This window comes from Sceloporus occidentalis, unplaced genomic scaffold (genome assembly GCF_023333645.1).
Source record: "Sceloporus occidentalis isolate IW3139 unplaced genomic scaffold, rSceOcc1.0.p SCAF_4, whole genome shotgun sequence".
NCBI lineage: Eukaryota > Metazoa > Chordata > Lepidosauria > Squamata > Phrynosomatidae > Sceloporus > Sceloporus occidentalis.
In genome coordinates this window covers 189,689,322-189,710,233 of record NW_028316984.1, presented here as the reverse complement: position 1 = coordinate 189,710,233, position 20,912 = coordinate 189,689,322, and the positions used below count along the sequence as shown (strand labels likewise).

The 20,912-nt window shown below is 40.8% G+C and overlaps 1 protein-coding gene across 3 annotated transcripts in view; it reads left to right on the top strand.

The window, feature by feature from the left end:
* Positions 1-20,912, top strand: part of CEP170B (centrosomal protein 170B) — a 121,538-nt gene that overhangs the window by 32,442 nt on the left and 68,184 nt on the right. For all 3 annotated transcript variants that reach the window (XM_089522661.1, XM_089522660.1, XM_089522663.1), the window contains 3 exons: positions 1,486-1,566; positions 9,154-9,210; positions 16,578-16,716. In XM_089522661.1, the coding sequence (XP_089378787.1) occupies positions 1,486-1,566; positions 9,154-9,210; positions 16,578-16,716 (277 nt within the window). The remainder of the gene's footprint in view (positions 1-1,485; positions 1,567-9,153; positions 9,211-16,577; positions 16,717-20,912) is intronic.

Here is a 20,912-nt window from a genome sequence, read left to right as displayed (position 1 = left end):
CTTTGAGATACTTTGGCTACATCTGCACATAGAAGATGCACATTCATGGCATCCAGTCTCTGTGACTGGATGACTACAAGCTGAGATCTGTGAGTTCTGAGTGGATCTTCTCCTATTCAACTTGTCAGAGAAAATCCTGTGAGACTGATGCAATCTCAGTAAAACATTGGCTGACAAATCCACGTGGCATAGTAGCAGTCAAAATAAATGCTGTCTCTTAAATAGTAAGAAATTGTGAAGAGGAGAAATAAGAGACATCTGTTTTCATCTGTCAGAGTGTGTTTTGAAGGAGGATTAACCACTTAAAAGCAAGGAGCATCTGGAAACCTGATCGCCTTTATTGAAGCACAATCTTGTATAAAGACATTTTTCTTTATTTTTTCTTCTCCCTGGACATCTGAGCCTTGGTGGGTTTTACATACCACTTCAGGCAAGAAATAATGCTCCCTTCAGACCTGAGAAAAACCATGGTTTTCTATTACAGTTCCCACACTTGTAATTCAGTATGTCCACTGGTCATGCTCCGTTGGGGATTCTGGGATTTCTAATCAAAATAGCATCCCATGCCCCCAAACTCTGACTCCTCTTTCAGTTTAAGACACAGCACTTTCTAGACTTCTGTAACTTACTAGCTAAAAGACCAGCCCACAAAACAGGACATCATTAATTCAGATTTCCCTACAGGCAACAACTCAAAAGGTGAATAAACATCTTTGAAGTCCAGGTCCCTGCTGGGAACATAGGGAATCATAGAAGTGGTCTACCTTAAAGGGTAGTTGTAAGGATTATTGACATGATGCATCTTAAAAGCTTTTTATTTTCACATGACAGAGAAATGCTAAGTATTTATTGTTATTCCATTTGAGTTCCAGAATGACATTTTTGTGGGCCAGCATGAGCAGCATATGGATATTTCTGATTAAGAAAACATCTGGAGAGAGCATTGGGACAGTATGATTGCTGCTTCTCTGTGGCCTCAGTTTTGGGGTGGAAAGTGTTCTGATACTGTTGGAAACTTCTTTAGAAGCATGGAAGTAGGTAGAGAAGAGGGCTAGAGGGAAAGAATGCATTGGCCAATACTTGGCAGAGGTGCTTGTGACCGCCATGTCCATGAGGGAATGAATCTGCTCTGGATTTTAATCCAGTTTTTTAAACGAATTATCCAAGGTGCTGAATCTTGGGAGAGGAGGGGGATACATTCAAGCCGCCCTGGTTGTGTTGCGCAGAGAGGCAGAATATAAATAAAATATCATCATTATCATTATCTCAGAGAGCTTCTTTAGAGTTCATACCAAAGCTAAGAGTGAAGTACTTGACCATCTGACATGGAAGTCACCAGTTGCCTCTGATGTTTGCTTACAAGAAAGGTCAGATGAGTTATTCAGGCCAAACTGGTGTTCTTGCAAAAATTTCCCATGTTGATTACTCATTTGTTTCCTCCCTGCAATGTCTTTTTAATGCCATTTTATCCTTCTTTTTCTATAGACTTTTGTGAATGACGTACGGATTCCTGACCAGAAGTACATCACGCTAAAACTGAACGATGTGATCCGCTTCGGCTATGATATCCTTTTGGGGTTACAGGGTACCTTGCACACAGTTTTTATGTTTTATATCTTTTTTTCTTTTTCTTTTTTAATTCTTATGGTTTACAGCAGGGGATGATATTATATAGCTTTTAGTTGTTGTTGGGCTGCCAGTCTCGTCATTTCTCACTGTTGGCTATACTGCTACAGTTTCTGGGACTGGCAGTCCAACATCTGGACAATTGGTTTATAGAATTGAATCATTACCACGGGTAGCTAATGCTGTTTGTATAGGGTGCAGCCCATTGATACGTTTCACTGGCCTGATCCTCATGCTCTCATGCACCTGCTTTTCTGAGAGTCAGTTGGGAGCAGAACTCAAAATGTTGTGGTAGAACGATCCAATTTCAGATTCCACTTCAGCCATGAAACTCACTGAATGACCTAGGTCTGTGCTATTTGAAACCACATTATGTTATGAGTGTAGAGTAAATTTTGCATCTCTAAAAATCACAGAATAAGAGAGTTGGAAGAGCTCCTATAGGCCATCTAGTTCAACCTTCTATCATGACATACACAGCTAAAGCACTCCTGGGAGATGGCTATTCAATATCTGGTTAAAGACATCCAATGAAGGAAAAGCCAGGTCTGTCAAATTCATGATTTGTAAGCTGCCAAGGGAGCCATTGTGCCTGAACAATGGGATACAAATACTCTAAATAAATTAACTACCACACTCTGGAATAGTCCATTCCACTGTTGAACAACTCTTACAGTTACAAGTTCTTCCTAATGTTTAGCTGAAATCTTATCTTGTACAGTGGTCTTTGGTATCCATGGACTTGCCATCCACAGATTTCAGTGACACCATCTGTGGAGCCAGTTGTTTGCTTCTAGTATTCTTTGACATAACAACCTATGCCCAAGGCTGTTTCCTATCCAGAGTGTCATAGTCCCTTGCAGTATGTTGAAGGCTGTATCTTGCAGTATCGTTTTTTCCTCAAGTGGATCAAAATGGGGCGATCAGTGAGTTTCATGAATTTTGACATCTCTCTCTGCTGCATCAGGAATTTTTACCCCTGAATTACAGCACAGCTCTCGAGACACTTTGTTAGGCCATACACCACTACTTCTGTTCCTTTCAGCAGGGAATCTTTCACCATCACCACACATCTCTCCTTCCTCTGGGGACCGACGACAGGAGCCTTTCCATCCATCAAACTGTTCTTGGGTCTTCTGTGATCTCTGAGGACTGAGACTGTGGTTGTGCGGCCCATAACCACTGATCAAGGAGAGAGCTTGGAATTAACTGTGTAGCTTCAGAGTCACAGTATGGTTCCTAATAGTTCCATCTCCATGTTTCATGTTCTTCCCAATGTATGCTTCCTGTGTCTTGGACCTCTCCCTTTCCCTTAGAGGCATTTTCTGTGTGTTATTCTTCCAGGAGAGTGTACTGTTCTCTGTTCAGAAAGACTCTTTTTTGATAAATCTGAATGTAGATATATGGGCCTCAATCTGTTGTATCTTTTCCTCCAGCACTACAGCTGGCTTGTACTTATTGCATACAAAGCAAGAACATAGCTCCCGTGTTCAGCTCTATCTAGGCAGTATAACAGCATCCCAGTGTTTGCTCTCAAACCCCCCTGCAGAAAGTCCTTCCAAAATGTCTACTGTCCTCATTCTGTTTGCTAAACCCGAGCAACTAAGGGAAGGAAAACTACATAAGACTAGTGGTTGCTAGCTTTGTCTCCAACCAAGTCAGTTACTCACTTCCTCTTAGCTGAAGCCTTCATCCATCAACTATGTACTCAAGTAGAGCATATGGTTCACAGCATAACCCCCCCCCCCCAAAAAAAAGCTTCTAAACAGCTCAACCAATCAACCTTAATTCAAAAGATACAAGCTCACTTTATTCTGCCTCTTCCACTGATCCCATGCAAAATGCTTGTTGTCTTGTTTTGTTAGATGAGCTCCCCCCTGCTCTTAAAAAGGATATGCCCTGCAAAGCCAATATGCGGTCCAATTTATCTCACAACTGGAACTGGAACAGAGGATAAAGCGAGATGGAAAGCTAGCCAGAATTTTATTCCGAAGATGGAAAAATTACTTTTTTGTACTGCCGATGCTCAGCAGGGAATTCTTGTTCAGAACAGTTATTTTGCCCAGTGCTTATTTTAATGGTTATTTGAAGGCAATATGTGATTACTTTTGATTATTTTGAAATCCTTTGTCTCTAAAAAAACAACATGTCACTTTGTTCTGTTGTTCATTCCTCTTGTTTCTTTTTACTTGTTTTGACCATATTTGTGGGCGTGAGACAGGTATGATTATAGGAAGATTATGTCGCAATTTTTTTGCCTCTATCTATAAAAGATCTGAAGATCCTTTTATCCTATATTTTCTATGATGAGCCTTTCCATATGACAATGGTATGGTCTGTGGTGTGCATCCCAGACATGTGCACCCTCCTATTCTCTTCTCATCCTCCCTCACTCCCATTGACTGTTTCCTCATTAAACAACCATAGTTCAAAATAATCAGGTCAGTGGCAAAAGTTGCCTCCTGATTAGTAAGGCATCGATTTTAAACAACTTCCTGAATGATGTCATGATTCCTATCTCTTCTCTGTTTTTTCCCCTTTTTTACTTCATCTCTGTCTATTCTGACTGTGTGTCTGGGCAAACACAAGAATTATTGCCACATGTCTTTTATGTGGCAAGCAGTGTTTTGCTGAGTGTTTTTCCCTTTCTGTTTTTGTGTTAAGCAGATTATGGTAAAGCTGGCATTTTAGATCTTGGTCATAGGTCTCTCCAAAGTCCTTGTGTGTGTTGAGGTCATTGCGGTGTGTGTATGTTGGTGAGGACAGATTACAAGGACTCTTTTGTTGAAATAAAATAACTTGTGAACAAAATCATAGGTCTGATTCCTGCAGATTGGTTTCTTTCCTTCACTATTTACTGTCTTAGTCATATTTTTAAAAAACATTCTGCCAGCTTCCTTCTCATTCAGCTCTTTGTGGCTCACACCATCTTTTCACATTGCCTGAGTCAGCAGTGTTCTCGTGCAGAAGGGCATGCATCTGTCTGCCGTGTAAAAAACTAGGAGGTTTTCCCAACTGTGCCAAAAATGTGTCCTGTCCTTGGCCAGTTTTTTTACTGCAACATTTACAGTTCTTTCTTGCATCTTCAGACTTGTGCAAATGATCTTTCCTGCCTTCCCCCCATTTCATCACGTGGACAAAGGACAAACTAACTGTCCTGTACAACTGTGAATGTGACCAATCTAAAGTCTTCTCCATGGAAATTCTCCATGGAATTTGTTGTAATTTCATCTTTTTATGGGATGTTCCTTGTGCTGTTTGTTTATGGCTAGAAATGCCATGCCAGCCTGGCTGTTGGGTGCAATAGGCATGTTTTAAACACCATTAACTTGATCTTTGTACCTTCCTGTCATCTTTTCTCAAGCACTGGTCTTCCTCAGATTAGGATATGAAGCTTTACTCCTGAATCCCCTGGAGAAGATAAATGATATGATTGTTGTTGTGTGCATTCAAGTTGTTTCCAACTTTTGGTGACTCTCAGCCAATCCAACCACAGGGTTTTCTGGAGCTGAGAGTGTATGCTTGCCCTAGGAAACCCAGTGGGTTTGTGTAGATGAGAGTGAATCAAACCCTGATCTCCAGAGTCGACCAATTCACAAACCTTTTTGCTGTTAACCACCCTTGAGTTGATTTTGGCCCATGGCAACCCTGTGGAGAGACATCTCCAAGAACCCCTGTCCTCCACTGCTCTGCTTAGTTCCTGTAAATTCATACTTGTAACCTCTTTCATAGAGTCCATCCATCTAGCATGCAGCCTTCCTCTCTTTCTGTTTCCTTCCACCTTTCTTAGCGTTATCATTTTTTCCAGTGAGTCATGCCTTCTCATGATGTATCTAAAATATGGCAGATTCAGTATCATCTTGGTTTCCATGGTGATTTTTGGCTTGATCTGCTCCAGGACCCATTTGTTTGTCTTTTTGGCAGTCCATGGGATCCTCAGCACTCTTCTCCAACATCACATGTCAAATTAATTTATTTTCTTCCTGTCTTCTTTCTTAACTGTGCAGCTCTCACATCCATACATGATGACAGGGAATACAATGGCTTGTGTGATTCCACCTTTTGTGTTTAGCTGTATATCCTTGTATTTTAGAATCTTTTTTAGTTCTTTCACAGCCACTCTCCCCATTCTTAATCTTATTCTGATTTCCTGGTTGCTATTCCCGTTTCTCTCAGTGTTTTCTCCCAGGTATGAGAACTCTTTTACTATTTCTCACTGTCTAGATTGAATTTGTGTATTTGGTCCATGGCCTCCATGTCTATTATTTTTGTTTTCATTATGTTCAACTGTAAACCTACCTTTGCACATTCTTCCTTGATCTTTCTTAGTAGTTGTTCCAGGTCTGTGAAGTTTTCTGCTACTATTATAACATCTGCATATCTTAGATTATTGATATTTTTTCCTCCTATTTTCACCCCCCTCCTGTGTCCAAGCCTGATTTTTTTACAGCATATAAGTTGAATAGGTAGGGTGATAAGATGCAGCTTTGTCTGACCTATTTGCTAATTGGGAACCATTCTGTTTCTCTGTGTTCTGTTCTGACTGCAGCCTCTTGTCCTGAATAGAGATTCATCATCAGAACTATCAGAGTGTTGGTACTCCCATGTCTTTAAGGGCGTTCCATAGCCTTTCATGATCTAGGCAGTCAAAGGCTTTACTATAGTCTATAAAGCACATGCTGGCTTTCTTTTGGAATTCCCTGGTGTGCTCCATTAGCCATTGTATGTTTGCAGTGTGGTCCCTAGTGCCTCTTCCTTTCCTGAACCCTCTTGGACCTCTGGGATTTATCTCTCAGATTCAACCCACTTTCTACTCAGATTATTTACACCATCTGAATAACTCCTTAGATAGGTGTATTAAAGTTCAGATAAAACTTAGACCACCATATGCTTCTGCATTTACTCTGGGCGGCAGTGAAGCCCTGGAGCAGAGCTTCAAAGTAGTGAGTTTACAAACATGGTAATAATTTTCTAGGGTTGTGAGGGTGCAGCAAAACTGCATTTCAAAAGAGATGTGAGAAGTAAATATGAAGTTACTTTACTGATATAATAAGTACTGTAATGGCTTTAGGTTACTTTTTAAAGTACCATTTTAAGAGACATTTTAACATAAATTTCTCATGTTTTATGCCATTTCTCATTGCTTTCCATGTTTTTTCCTCTCAAAAAGTTGTAAGCAATAGAGGTGGTTATAACATGGGTTCGCTTTCACACATCAGAAAAAAATAAGTTCTCTCTAGGCATTTTCTAGGTCTTCCAGCATGATTCTGTTGAATGCTTCTCTGCTGGATTTTGACCATAGAGTCACTCTGGAGCACCTAGAGATTCCTAGGGAGAACACTTCTCTAGGCATTTCCAGGTCTTTCACCATGATTCCATGGTCAAATTCTGGCAGAAGTATACCATTAATCTTGCTGGAGGATCTAGAAAATGCCTAGAGAGAACACTTCATTGTTCATTTCAGGTAAGAGAAATAGAGTTCCAGAATTTACGCTAAAATTATGTGAAGGGTTCCTAAGTCGTTCCTTTGCGTAAAATACAGGCTGCCTGTAATAGGAAATAGTAATAGATGAGCGAGAAGAAGAATAAATAATGCAAGTTACTTCCCCCTCAAATTGCAATGAATAATGGCAATGGATTACTTCTCAAATTCTGTAAGGTATATAGGGAACCAATTGTTTTTCAAAGGTACCTTTGCAGGCTCTGTACTGGAGTTTATACTATTGTGTATCTAAGCTCCTATGAGGTGAACAGATAAAAGTTGTAGCTTTAGCTGCACTTTCTACTACCATTTCTTTGAAAAAGCTAAGCTCTGTCATGAACAACATCCCCTCAGTAGATTTATTTGGAATAAATAAAGTTCCCTCTGTATCACAAGGTCATGTCTTAGACATTTGCAATGATGCAAATGTTCTTTCTGCCAGTGAAAGCCTGGCTTAATCTAATAGCAACTGGATGGATAGGTGTAAGTGGAGGAGAGGTGGGGGTTGAAGGAAGGGGCAAGGATGAATGATGTCATAGCATTAACTTTCTCCTTCTCATGTGATTCTGAATCACACATTCCTTTCTATTTGAGTACTTGATTTCCTTGTAGAAATGATTAGGGATTTTTTTTATTGCAGGTTGTTCTAGTTGTAGGCAAGTCCTAGATACTGTTCTGTGACATGAGTTTTAAAGATGTAATCTTCTCCCGACATCCCTTATTCTTGATTGCTTATTATTTTCTTGCTTTTCTTGCTGCATTATTATTCCTCTCAGTCTCACAGTCTACTGGATTTCTTGACTGGAGTATTGGACCATGCACTGATTTGGATTCTGTCCAAGAAGCTATAAATCATGTTCCAAGTAGTGTCATTTTTTGTGATTGTGCTGTTGTGCTTTGATCTGTAACCATGTTATTCAGATACAGTACAACTCTTGTATTTTTGGGACCAGTACCTGTGGTTTCACTTACCCACATATGAACAAATATGTTCTCTCTAGTCATTTTCTAGGTCCTCCAGTGCAATTCTGTGGTGTGTATCTGGCAAAAGTTGATCATAAAGTTGCACAAGAGGACCTAGAGATCTAGAGATGTGTTCTCCCTAGGAATTTCTAGGTCCTCCAGCATGGCTCTGTGGTCAACTTCCACTAAAAATAATTCATTTCAATTGAGTTTGCTGTTATCTGCAGTTTCATGCTTCCATGTTAAGTCTGGGGATGTATCCCCTGTAGATATGAGGGTCATACTGTATATTGTGAGTCTTTTTGCAATTCCTTGGTTTTTCATAACCTTTTCCATCTGTGATCAATTCTCCTATTCCCAGGGACTGCCATCTTCTTCTCCCCTTCTTGCCATCACCAATAATAAAAACAGAAAAATGTCTTCACCATTTTAGCACTTTGTCGTAGTGTTTTCATTAAGTTGGTGTTGTGAGTTTTCAAGCCATTTCCAACTTACAGTGACCCTAAGGTGATGATGGGGTTTTCTTGGCAAGATTTGTTCAGAGGAGATTTGCCTCTGCCTTCCTCTGAGACTGAGAGAGTGGGACATGTGCAAGTCACCCTGTGGATTTCCATGGCTGAGCAGGTATTTGAACCCTGGTCTCCAGAGTCCAAGTCCAACACTACACTGGCTGTCATGTTTTCACTAATGCAGATTGGACATTAAAGGTGTCCAATATCTTCTCCTCCCCAGATATTCGTAAGTCTAATTTTGGCTAAGAAATTATTTGCTTATCTTCCTTCTCAAACTCTGACAAAATAGTCAATTTTACAAAGTACACCACGCTCCAATCTTAAATAACAACATTGTACTAGAGGGTGAATCTGCCCTGCTTCTTTCTTAATAATGCTGCTATTCTAACCACTCTTCCAAATATATATTTCTTCCAAAGATTTATTTCTGTATGAGAACTTCATAACATGACTGCTCTTTGAGATGCAATTGCAGTACTTTTGTGGGAGGTGGTTTCCACTGGTTTCTGTTAATGTAACAGTATATGAGTTTTTCTAAACCTGTGTCTTTCCTTAATGTTTTCTTTACATGCTAATATGTATGTGTTAGAACACATCCAACATAAAGTCCCAGAAGAAGCACTAAAGGTAAGCAATTGTGTTATTTTGTGTATGAAAAAGTGAAAATTCAGAAGTGGTGGTGGCTGATCTCTTCCATGTCAGTGGGGTGACGCATCCACTCTGGGTTGTAGTCAGAAGTTTAAAAGCACTATCAGAAGTGTTGAACCATATTCTGCATCAGCATCAAGGACGCGGTACAGAGTGCCAAAAAGAGGCACCGGAGAGGCGCCCCTCCTTGCTCTGCAGCAGCGCCATAGCAACCAAATTGTGCAGCGCTGCTGTGCAGCAAGAAAGGAGCGCGCGGAAGCACCAGTGATGGCGTGATGATGTGCCAGTGGTGCAGCCCTTTTTGGACACTGCACTGCTGGCACGTCATCGCTGTGCGCACCATCTGAATGGTGCCACGCAGCTGCGGTGCGCCCATAACGTGCTAGGGTTGCGGGGCGTGTGCAACCCTAGCATGTCATGGGCACGCAGCAAAGGGCTTAAAGTAGTTTCCTTAAAATTTAGAAGTGGATGTGTCTTCCACTGATGTGGAGGCCATCATTCACAGCTGTACCGGGGGGCATACTTTCCCCATACTCTTTCTGCATTGATGATGAACAGCTGCCTTCCCACATGATCCCTGTTGTCTGCCACCTCCCACTCAGGGCAAAATAAAGTGCCCAGTCATGTTATTGATGCTGGATGCTTCATTCTGACTTCAGAGTGACTCGCACCCACAGCGAGTCTATGTGGGAACCATGTGGGAAGGCAACTGCCCATCATTGCTGTGCAGAGAAATGAAAACCTGGAGCAAAAGGTAAGGTTTTTGGTTTGGGATAAGGAGAGGAAAGGCTGATTGAGGTGCGGAAAAAAGTCCACACCTGATTCAGAGTTTTGGACTTGCATCATGTAAACAGGGCACAGTGAGCCTGAGGAGAATTCAGAGTAAAGAATCCATGTAGACAAGCCCCAATTGTATTTGTACTTGTATCAAGAAAAAACATGAAACTACTGAGGAATCTGAAGAAGCGTATTTATGAAACAAGTTGTTCCAGAATCTTGTGATTCTTAAATAAACTATTACTTTATTTAACCATTCTGTATTTCTATCTAACCCTGTCGTTACATTTATGTAGCTTTATTGGAGTTAGATTTTGTTTATTTAGTATGTATGTGTATATATTTGGGGCAACATTCTTTTTTAGCCCCTAAATTTGTTTATATATATAACCTCTGAGTTTATCACACAGGAGGAATTTCACTTAATTTCGAATGAAAAGAAAGTGGGGCCAGAACACATTCATGTGAATTCGCTAGTTCATCAAATTTACATGAATTCGAATTGTGTTCGAACTGACTTCCCATTGCCCGAAATTGCATGTGATCACCTCTCATGCAATAATGTGAAACCCCATGATTGCGTTCGGACTGACTTCTCATTGCCTGAAATTGCGTGTGGTAGTCTATCACACAATAACGCGAAACCCCATGATTGCGTTCAGATTGCCATTGAATTATACTTCCAATTTCCTTGTCTGATAAACTCCCTCGTTGGTGCTGATTTTTTGCAGCAGAGATTGGCCATACTGGCTGGGAGATTCTGGGTGCTGCAGTCCAAAAAAATAACTTTTCCGTGCTCTGAACTGAGTGAACACAAGTTCTGGTCAGCTCAGTTTGGAACTGACTGAGGTGAAATGTGAACCCAAATCTTCCTGCTTACAGTCTGACCCTCTTTCTACTATCCTGTGTGGCTTTGAACAAGCTAATTTGGTGTAAGGGAGTATTGAACAAGCTGGTTTGAAATTCCCAAATTTTGTGGCCTTTAGTTGGTCACTTGTCTCAGAGATTTATCCACATTACAGGGTGGTTGTGAGTGTAAAACTACTACCCTAAACTTCTTGTAACAACAATTGGTTTCAAACAGGGAAAATAAATGTGCTGGTCTCTCTATATCCATATGCAATACAACTGTTTTTCTGGCACACTCATCCTTGTGAATTCTTTTTGGATTCTGCTGACTGAATCTCTAGCTGAAAGTCTGGAATTTTTAAAAGTTTTTCTTTTGAAGTTTTATACATACATTAAAAATATTAAACCAACAAAGGACAAAAGTCACGAAAAAAAGAAATAGTGCTAGAAAAGTAAAACAAACACAGAAGGAAAAAGAAAAACCATAGAGAAAAAAGCAAGGCAATATTTAGATGACTAACTATCTTACTGTTATATATATAAAAAATTCATACCTCTCTCTGTAATCTACATTTAACCTCCTCCTTACTATCTCATACTAACCAACTGCCATCAGTTCATTTCCATTCTTTCCCAAAAAGTCTATCAGGGATTTCCAATCTTTTACGAATGTCACGAATGATATCTGGAAGGCTGGAGTTGACAGGTCATGCTCTCAATCCTCATGAGTGTGGCATGGGTTGTGCACAGTTCATCAAGAGTTTCCCCTGTACAAGCTGCATTGCTGTGAATAGGAGTTACGCAAGAACAGAAGTACATTTTCCCTCCACCACTCCCATTCATTTCAAGAAATAATTCCCATGAGAAATTCCCAGTGTATTGTGCTGAAAAAATCTTGGATCAGGATTAATCCCCATTGCATGCATTGGCAGATTTGTACTTTGCTGAGGCTGCTTCTAGAATGATAATTTACAGCTCCGCCTATCCCTTAGGCCACAAGGCTTTAGACATTCAAGCTTTTGTCTTGAATGTCTAGAAACTTCATTAAAAAATAACTCAAAATGTTGAGAATCCTATGATTAGAAAGATTAGAAAGCTGGGCCAAAGCTAACAAAATGAATTTCAACATGGAGAAATGTAAGGTACTACACCTAGGGTGGAAAAATGAAATGCACAGATACAGGATGGGGGACACCTGGATTAAGGAGACTACATGTGAAAGGGATCTAGGAGTCCAAGTAGACCACAAGTTGAACATGAGTCAACAGTGCGAAGCGGCAGCTAACAAGGCCAATGCGATTTTAGGCTGCATCAATAGAAGTATAGTGTCTAGATCAAGAGAAGTAATAGTGCCACTGTATTCTGCTTTGGTCAGGCCCCATCTGGAATATTGTGTCCAGTTCTGGACACCACAATTCAAAAAGGAGATTGAGAAACTGGAGCGTGTCCAAAGGAGGGTGACTAAAATCGTGAAGGGTCTGGAAACCATGCCCTATGAGGAACGACTTACAGAGCTGGGGATATTTAGCCTGGAGAAGAGAAGGTTTAGAGGTGATATGATAAGCCCTGTTTAAATATTTGAAGGGATGTCATATTGAGAGGGAGCTGGCTTGTTTTCTGCTGCTCCAGAGACCAGGACCCAGAGCAATGGATGCAAGCTCCAGGAAAAGAGAGTCCACCTGGACATTAGGAGGAACTTCCTGACAGTAAGGACTGTTCGACTGTGGAACACTCTTCCTTGGAGTGTAGTGGAGTCTCCTTCCTTAGAGGTCTTTAAACAGAGTCTGGATGGTGCAATACAAGGTGTTGGTTATCACCTTTAAAGCCCTACATGGCTTGGGCCTGAGTTACTTGCGGGGACGCCTCAATCCGCCCCACACTCTCAGAACATCAGGGAAGTATTGACTGGAACATCATAATACTAGATTAATGACAACTTCCCACAGGGCGTTTACAGCAGCTGTTCCAAAATTATGGAATAGCCTACCAGAAGAGATCCATCACATCACTACCTTAGAGGCCTTTAAGAAGGCACTCAAAATGGATCTCTTCCGGCAGGCTTATCCACCAAACTTTATATAAAAAAAACCTATGCCAATATTCCACTCTCGACTATGATCACTGACTACTGATAAACTGATTTTAGAGAACTAATAAGAATTGAAAATTTCGATATTAGTATTTTATTGATTGTATTAGTATTTTGTATTATTCGTATTTTTAAAAATGATTTTATTGTTGTAATCCCACCTTGATCTTTGGAGAGGCGGGAAATTTAAATAAACATTGTTATTATTATTATTATTATTATTATTATTATTATTATTATCTGTTGGGGGTGCTTTGATTGAGATGGCATGGCAGGGGGTTGGACTGGATGGCCCTTACGGTCTCTTCCAATTCTATGATTCTTGGAGAACTGTTGGTTCATGCAAAGTTGTGGTGAAGGATGCAAGTCCCTTGTTGATAACTCAAACTGAGAAAATATGTAATATTTTAAAAAGAAATTTTAATTTTAAATTTATTTTTTTTTGCTAGTTGGAACATTATGTAAGTAGTTCAATTTGCAAGTAAAAACTGGAAAGCTTGCATCAAGTTATGTGGAAAGTTGATGGGGCAGCGATCTAAAGAGAGATGCTTTATCTGCTAGAGAGGTTGTGTGTTGTAGTGGTTAGAGGGTTGGACCTCCAGAAATCTGGAGTGTAGTTCCCTCTGAGCCATGAAATATACTTAGCTCAGTCAATCTCTCTCAAGATGGTCTATCTCATAAGGTTATTGTGAAGCCAAAGTGAGGAAGAAAAGTACTATGTATGCTACCTTGAATTTGTTGGAGACTATGGCCCGGGACAGATGGGCACAATGGGGTGCCATCGTCACGTGTGAGGGGTGGCACTTCCAGACGCTCCTTGCCCCTCACATGTGATGAGGGCATCAAAATGGCGGTGTCCTGTACAGATGGGCGCCACCATTTTGACACAACGGATGCTTAGCGTCCGCATGTCACAAAGCCATTGTGGCGTCGCAAGTGTGCCATTGGCGCACTGCGGCATCACAGTCGCACTTCAAAAAGAACCTGCTTTTAGCGGGTTCTTTTTGCTGTGCGAGGAAGCTGTGTGGTTTGTCCACTGCAGCTTCCTCACGCAGCAAAACAAGACGCGGGCAGACGACCCTTTTTGGGCAGTTTGTACCCGCCTATATATACAAGGCCTTCTGTATATCTCTCTAAACACATTGTACTTCCCTGTGCTCTCAGGCACACACAGTCTAACAGAGTTTTACTTTCTAGTTGATTTAGCCCTGTGTAAATGAAAACTGTCAGCTAGTTTTCAGTTTTGGACTAACTCAGTTCTCAAGTCACAGCTCCCCCAAGACTTCTCGCTGTCTTTTCTGCTCCATCTTTCATCTTGTACAAAACAGAGCTTTTGTGCATACATAAATACATAGTGGTAATCCTGCCTTAGCAAATGAAGGAACTGGTCTTTTGTATCAGGAGGTTTGTGTACTTCTGCCCAGGACAGGTGTGGTGGGAAGGGTAGAGACAAGTTTTATTCCATGTTTTCAAATGCCTGAAACAGGTGTGTTTGAGAACAGGAAACACTTGTCCATCTTGTTGTCTCTGCTTCAGTATCTTGTCAAAAGCTGTTATTTTAGGGCCATGTTAGATAGAGACACTGGTGTCCCCTGGCCAGATCCCTCATTTGTTTAATTCTATTTTTAAACAGCAGATGTTAATGAGGTGAGGAATGAAATTGCTTCCTGGGATAGAAATAAAATTCAATTTTTTAACATGATTGAGAAACTAACAGGGCAGATAGCAATGGTTATGCGCCTCTGTGATTTACATCACCTATGGACTTTATCACACGGGGAAAATTGGATAAATCAGGGGTTTAAACAGTGATTATCCTGGGAAAATCACACAATCAAGATTAAGATTTTCACATGTATCGCGATTAAAGAGTCGTTATCTCGGGAATAATCAGGGGGAAACCGGCAATAAACAGCAACAAATCATTCACAGGATTTCCCCATGAATGATTTGTTGCTGTTTATTGCCTGATTATTCCTGGGATAATAGCTCTTTAATATCAGTGTCATGTGAAAATCTTAATCGTGATCGTGTGATTTTCATGGGATAATCACTGTTTAAACCCTGATTTTCCCTGTGTGATTAGGAATGATATTGGGAGCTGGGGATGTTTAGCCTGGAGAAGAGAAAGTTAAGAGGTAACATGACAGTCATGTTTAAATATTTAAAAGGATGTCATGTTGATGAAGGAGCAAGCTTTTTTTCTGCTGCTCCAGAATCTTGGACACAAAACAGTGGATTCAAACTACAGGAAAAGAGATTCCACCTCAAAATTAGGAAGAACTACCTGACAGTGAGAGCTGTTTGATAGTGGAGGAGTTTCTTTCTTTGGAGGATTTTAAACAGAGGCTCGGTGGCAATCTGTCAGGGGTGCTTTGACTGTGTGTTCTTGGACCTGATGGTCCTTGCGGTCTCTTCCATCTCTGTGATTCTATAGTCAATGTCTTCCTATCCCAAATATGAAGAAATATGCAAAATTTCATAAATTCTTCCAGAAAGAACTGTAAAAAAATTCCTCATCATCTGTACTAGCCAAATTCAATTGGTCCAAGTATTTCTAGCATGGAAAAACCCATATTGTATCTGCCCATCACATAAATACAACAGATCGGGGCCTCAAAGACAAAAGAAGTGACAGTCCTACTTCAGTATTACTAACATGACTGAATGAATATCCAGGGATTTAAACTCAGGCTTCTAGGAGTTAATCACTCCAAGCCAAAGAACTGGATGGTTTAATCTGTCAGTTTCTGTTTCTCTTGCATTTCTTCCTCTCTCAATTTCTTTCCATCATGAGTATGAAGAAATTTCAGAATTTTGGTGAATTCTTACGAAAAGCAAATTGGACAAAATTCTTCTCTTGGGGTATTTTTTTTTTAAAAATTAATTATTTGTGATTTTTTTAGAAGAAACTTGTTGCTATTATTTATTAAATGTTATTAATATACCATTCTTAATAAGAGACACATTTCAGTTACTTTTAAAAAATGCTTTTGAAAACAGAAAAATAGCCAAAGATCCTGCCAAAAAGTAACTTTAAACCAGTTGGCTAACTAGATCTTTCCAATGGGAAAGAAAAAAGGGGCCTTTCAGTTTGAAAGTCTATTTGCACAGAAAAAAGTTTATAACTGGCTTTGTGGTTGGTATGATTAGGACCTTCATGGTGGGATGATATTCCTCCATCTAGGATGGGGTGGAGTTGCTGGTTGCAGCTCCCACCAGGTCTAGTCAGCATAATAGGGGGCAATAATCAAGGTGTAGGACAATAGGATACTAGACCCTTGTTTTAGAATTATGTGGCACTTAGCTTTGCCTGTTCTTAGTTGTTACGTGCCTTCAAGTCATTTCCAACTTAAGATGACCCTAAGGTGACCCTATCATGGGATTTTGTTAGCAAGATTTGTTCAGAGGAAATTTTCCATTGCCTTCCTGAGGCTGAGAGCATGTGACATGCCCAAGGCCACCCAGTGGGTTTCATGGCCAAGATGGGGGCTGAATCTTGCTCTCTAGAGTCATAGCCCAACATTCAAACCGCTGTGCCACACTGGGTGTTATTCTGAGATTCGGTTGCAACTATTGCTTGCTCCACAATGGATAGTACTCATTGTTATTCCTTGCCTTTTTCTTTCAGCATGAGAAATACACCAGCCAACTTCAGATGAGTTTTAAAGGCCCAGCAGTGAAAAGGGCAGAGCAGCCGATGGAACATGGTGGAGACGCTGACTCCCTCCAGGCCAAGTTGGAGAAAGGCGACAAGAAAGCTATTACAGGTAACCATCTTAGAAAAACCAGATTGATAAAGATTAGCCTTCAGCCCTACAGTGGAAGTGTAGACCATTAATTTTGCACTTTGACAGTGTCCTTATGGGACAGAGGCAGCAAAACTTGGATTCTCCTTCTTGAGTTTTCTGTGGGTTTTTTCGGGCTATGTGGCCATGTTCTAGAAGAGTTTATTCCTGATGTTTCGCCAGCATCTGTGGCTGGCATCTTCAGAGAATGCTGTCCTGGAAGTGTGTGTGTGTGTGTGTGTGTGTGTGTGCGCGCGCACACACACACACACACACACACACACACACACACACTGTGACCCTGGGTAGGGAGGAGTGATTTCCATGTTAATCTGTGTATTGTTCTGTTGTTGATGGAAGTGCCTCAGGGTGGGAGGATATGCAAAGAGGATTAGCATCTGCTTTATTAGTGATCGTTATCTGTTGGGGAAGCCCCTGACCCTGTGTCGTTTCTCATTTGCATTTGCTTATTCCAGGTTTTGCTGTTTTGCATGAGTGGTAGCCAGACTTTGTTCACTTTAAGGGTTTCTTCTTTTCTGTTGAAGCTATCCAAGTGTTTGTCGATTTCGATGGTTTCCCTGTGAATTCTGACCTGATAGTTGTTGCCAACAATGATTGGCTACCAGTCCTGCAAAACAGCAGCAACAGCACAATAAACAGATTAACATGGAAATATACTTCTTATGTACTTAACATGGTGTACTTCTCATGCCTGAAAAACCCACAAAAAACTATGGATGCCGGCCATGAAAGCCTTCCACTTCTTCTTGACATTGAAACAAGAATTATTTGAAGAGGACAACAAATTGTTCTTTGAAATTCCAGAAGGTGAAGCTAGTTCTAGCATGTTTAAGTTGTAGGAGGGCAGGTTTTGGGTGAGCATCAGGAGAAATGCATTGATGAACAGTTTTTCTTTGTGATCTCTGCAACTCACACAGATGGGTCCTGTGCTTGCACAGAACCATGATCAGAACATTCTAGATTCAAGTGAGTTTTTGGTGGGAACCCAGCCCTGTCAATGGGGGCTCATGCCTAACTTTAGTGTGCCTCAGCTTCTTTTCCCCAGTTCCTTTCCATTTGTTATGTTAACAGCTTCAATAACAATTTTCTCTCTTTGTAAGACTTACTGTGTGAATATAATAACAATAATAATAACAATAATAATAATAATAATAATAATTATTATTTGTATTCCACTTTTTCACAATGGAATCAAAGTGGATTCCAACAATATAAATAAAACATCAAACTATTAAAAATTACAATTTCAAAACCCTAACACTCCCTCCAATCATAAAAACAGTGATCAACCCATAAAAAGAGATTAAACATCAAAAAATTAAAACTATTAAAATTTCGGGTAGATTAGCGGAAGAAATGAATCTTCCTCTAGAGGAGGGGGGGGGGGGCGTAGGTGATGGTATAAAACGTTTTTGGTATCGGTAGCAATAGAAGTGTCAACAGAGGGGAGAGGCAAGTCTAATGGATCTAACCTAGTCTAGGAAGGCCTGCCAGAAGAGATCCGTCTTAATATCCTTTTTTAAAGGCTTCCAAGGTGGTAATATGGTGGATCTCGTCTGGCAGGTCGTTCCAGAGTCTGGGAGCTTTAGATAATGTAATTAGCAGCTAACCCTGTAAGTTTATAGAGTTTATAGTGTTTTTTCCACTGTTTTTTTTACATTAATTTTATTTTATTTTAATGTGTTGCAAGCAAGGATAGGGTAGGGGTGGGATGGAGGTCTTACTATTGTTTTTCAGTGGTTGCTTCCATGTGTTTACATGAACCCAAAGTCCTTTTTCACATTCAAAGTGTATCGTTACCTGGAAATGAACATATGGTGGTAAATCCTGCGTATGCTTTCTTCAACGCCAGTGCCATTAAAATCAGTAGGAGTTAGTTTGTAGAATAGGATCTTCATTGAGAATCATAGAATCATAGTTGGAAGAGACTGCAAGGGCCATCCAGTCCAACCCCCTGCCATGCAGGAAATCTAAATCAAAGCATCCCTGACAGATGGCCATCCAGCCTCTGTTTAAAAACCTCTAAGGAAGGAGACTCCACTACACTCCGAGGGAGTTTGTTCCACTGTCGCACAGCCCTTACTGTCAGGAAGTTCCTCCTAATGTTGAGGTGGAATCTCTTTTCCTGGAGCTTGCATCCATTGCTCTGGGTCCTGGTCTCTGGAGCAGCAGAAAACAAGCCAGCTCCCTCTCAATATGACATCCCTTCAAGTATTTAAACAGGGCTATCATATCACCTCTTAACCTTCTCTTCTCCAGGCTAAACATCCCTAGCTCCCTAAGTCGTTCCTCATAGAGCATGGTTTCCAGGCCCTTCACCATTTTGATTGCCCTCCTTTGGACATGTTCCAGTTTCTCAATATCCTTTTCAAATTGTGGTGCCCAGAACTGGACACAGTATTCCAGGTGGGGCCTGACCAGAGCAGAATACAGTGGCGCTATTACTTCCCTTGATTTGGACACTATTCTTCTATTGATGCAGCCTAAAATCGCATTGGCCTTGTTAGCTGCCGCATCGCACTGTTGACTCATGTTCAATTTATGGTCTACTTGGACTCCCAGATCCCTTTCACACATAGTCTCGTTCAGCCAGGTGTCACCCATCCTATATCTGTTCATTCCATTTTTCCGTCCTAAGTGCAGTACCTTACATTTTTCCGTGTTGAAATTCATTTTGTTAGCTTTGGCCCAGCTTTCTAATCTATTAAGGTCATTCTGAAGTTGGGTCCTGTCCTCAGGGGTATTCAATACTCCTCCTAATTTGGTGTCATCTGCAAATTTGATAAGTATACCCCCAATTCTGTCATCCAAATCATTGATAAAGATGTTGAACAGCACTGGGCCCAGGATAGAACATAATGTAGCATTAGCTATCTGTTAGCAAAAGCATTGTTTATTTAAAAAGATTTTTAGGTTTTCTGTGAGTGTTAGAACATATGAATGGAAGTTCACCAATCTATTTGATCTCTTCTTTGTTTTAGTTTTTTCCCCTCTCTGGGTGTTACCTCTCAAGATGCTGGTGTTTTGCATAAAGGTTGTGTTCCGTCTCTCTCTCTGTCACACACACACACACACACACACACACACACACACACACACACACGACATACACATATTAGTTTGTATGCATGAGTTAGTTTCTCCAAAAAGATACAGGCTGGACAGGTTTGTCCACTGTTTTGCTCTGCCATTTCTATTTCTTTGTTAAAGGCGCAAGAATGGCTTGGATGGATCATTGGTCTCTTCCACACTCCATAGTTTTAGTATTTTGATACTACTAACTGCTGTGACTCCATCCTATGAAATTCTGGGATTTGTAGTTTGGGAAGGTACTTAGAGTCTCTGTCGAAGAGCTCTAGTGTCTTCTCCAGAGGCCTCTCAGCTCCTGTCATTCCCAACAAACCTGTATTTGCTGGGGTTGATGAGATTTGTAGTCCAGGAATCAGGAAAGCACTGGATCGGGGAATGCTTGTGTAGAGCGTGAGTACCTGAAGAGATAGGGAAGTACTAGATCGAGGAGGATAGTGTAATGTAATTATAAATTGCAGGGGTTTATTTTCAATCCCTCCTTCCATATCAGTGTAGCGCAACTGATATAAAAAGGGCATGGTGTGGGGTTGATTAAAACTAAGAAGGCTGTGTGACCTCTTCCCTCCCTTCAACAAAAATGTACTGTTAGTCTCATTTTGAAGACCTTCTGTCCTCCTTGAAACAGCTGTGGGTTAGAAGAGGATGTATCCGTTCCATATGCTGTTAAAACTAGTTTCAGTTGCAAGGAGGGAAGGGAAGGGATGTGATCCTTAACTGGCTGTAGGGAGGCTGGCCCCAGTTACAATGAATCTTGTGACCTTAATCTTCCATGCCGTGTATTGTGTCCTTGTAAAAATCCCCTCTAAGCTGAGATCGGGCATTAGAGCTGTCCTTTCCATGTTAGTTTTTTACTCGAGCTCTCTCTCTCTCTGTGTTACACATATACTTCTTTTTCATTTTCTACTCTCTGCACAGAGGACACACACCCTCCTACTTACCATAGCTTGTGTATCTATGTCAGGTTTACCTGTGACAGCTGCAGCGGATGTGACAGGTACCGTACTCCATTGCTAGGAGCAAGCCAGACATATTTAGCAGGGGCTGTTTCCCTTCCCCATGATTAGCTG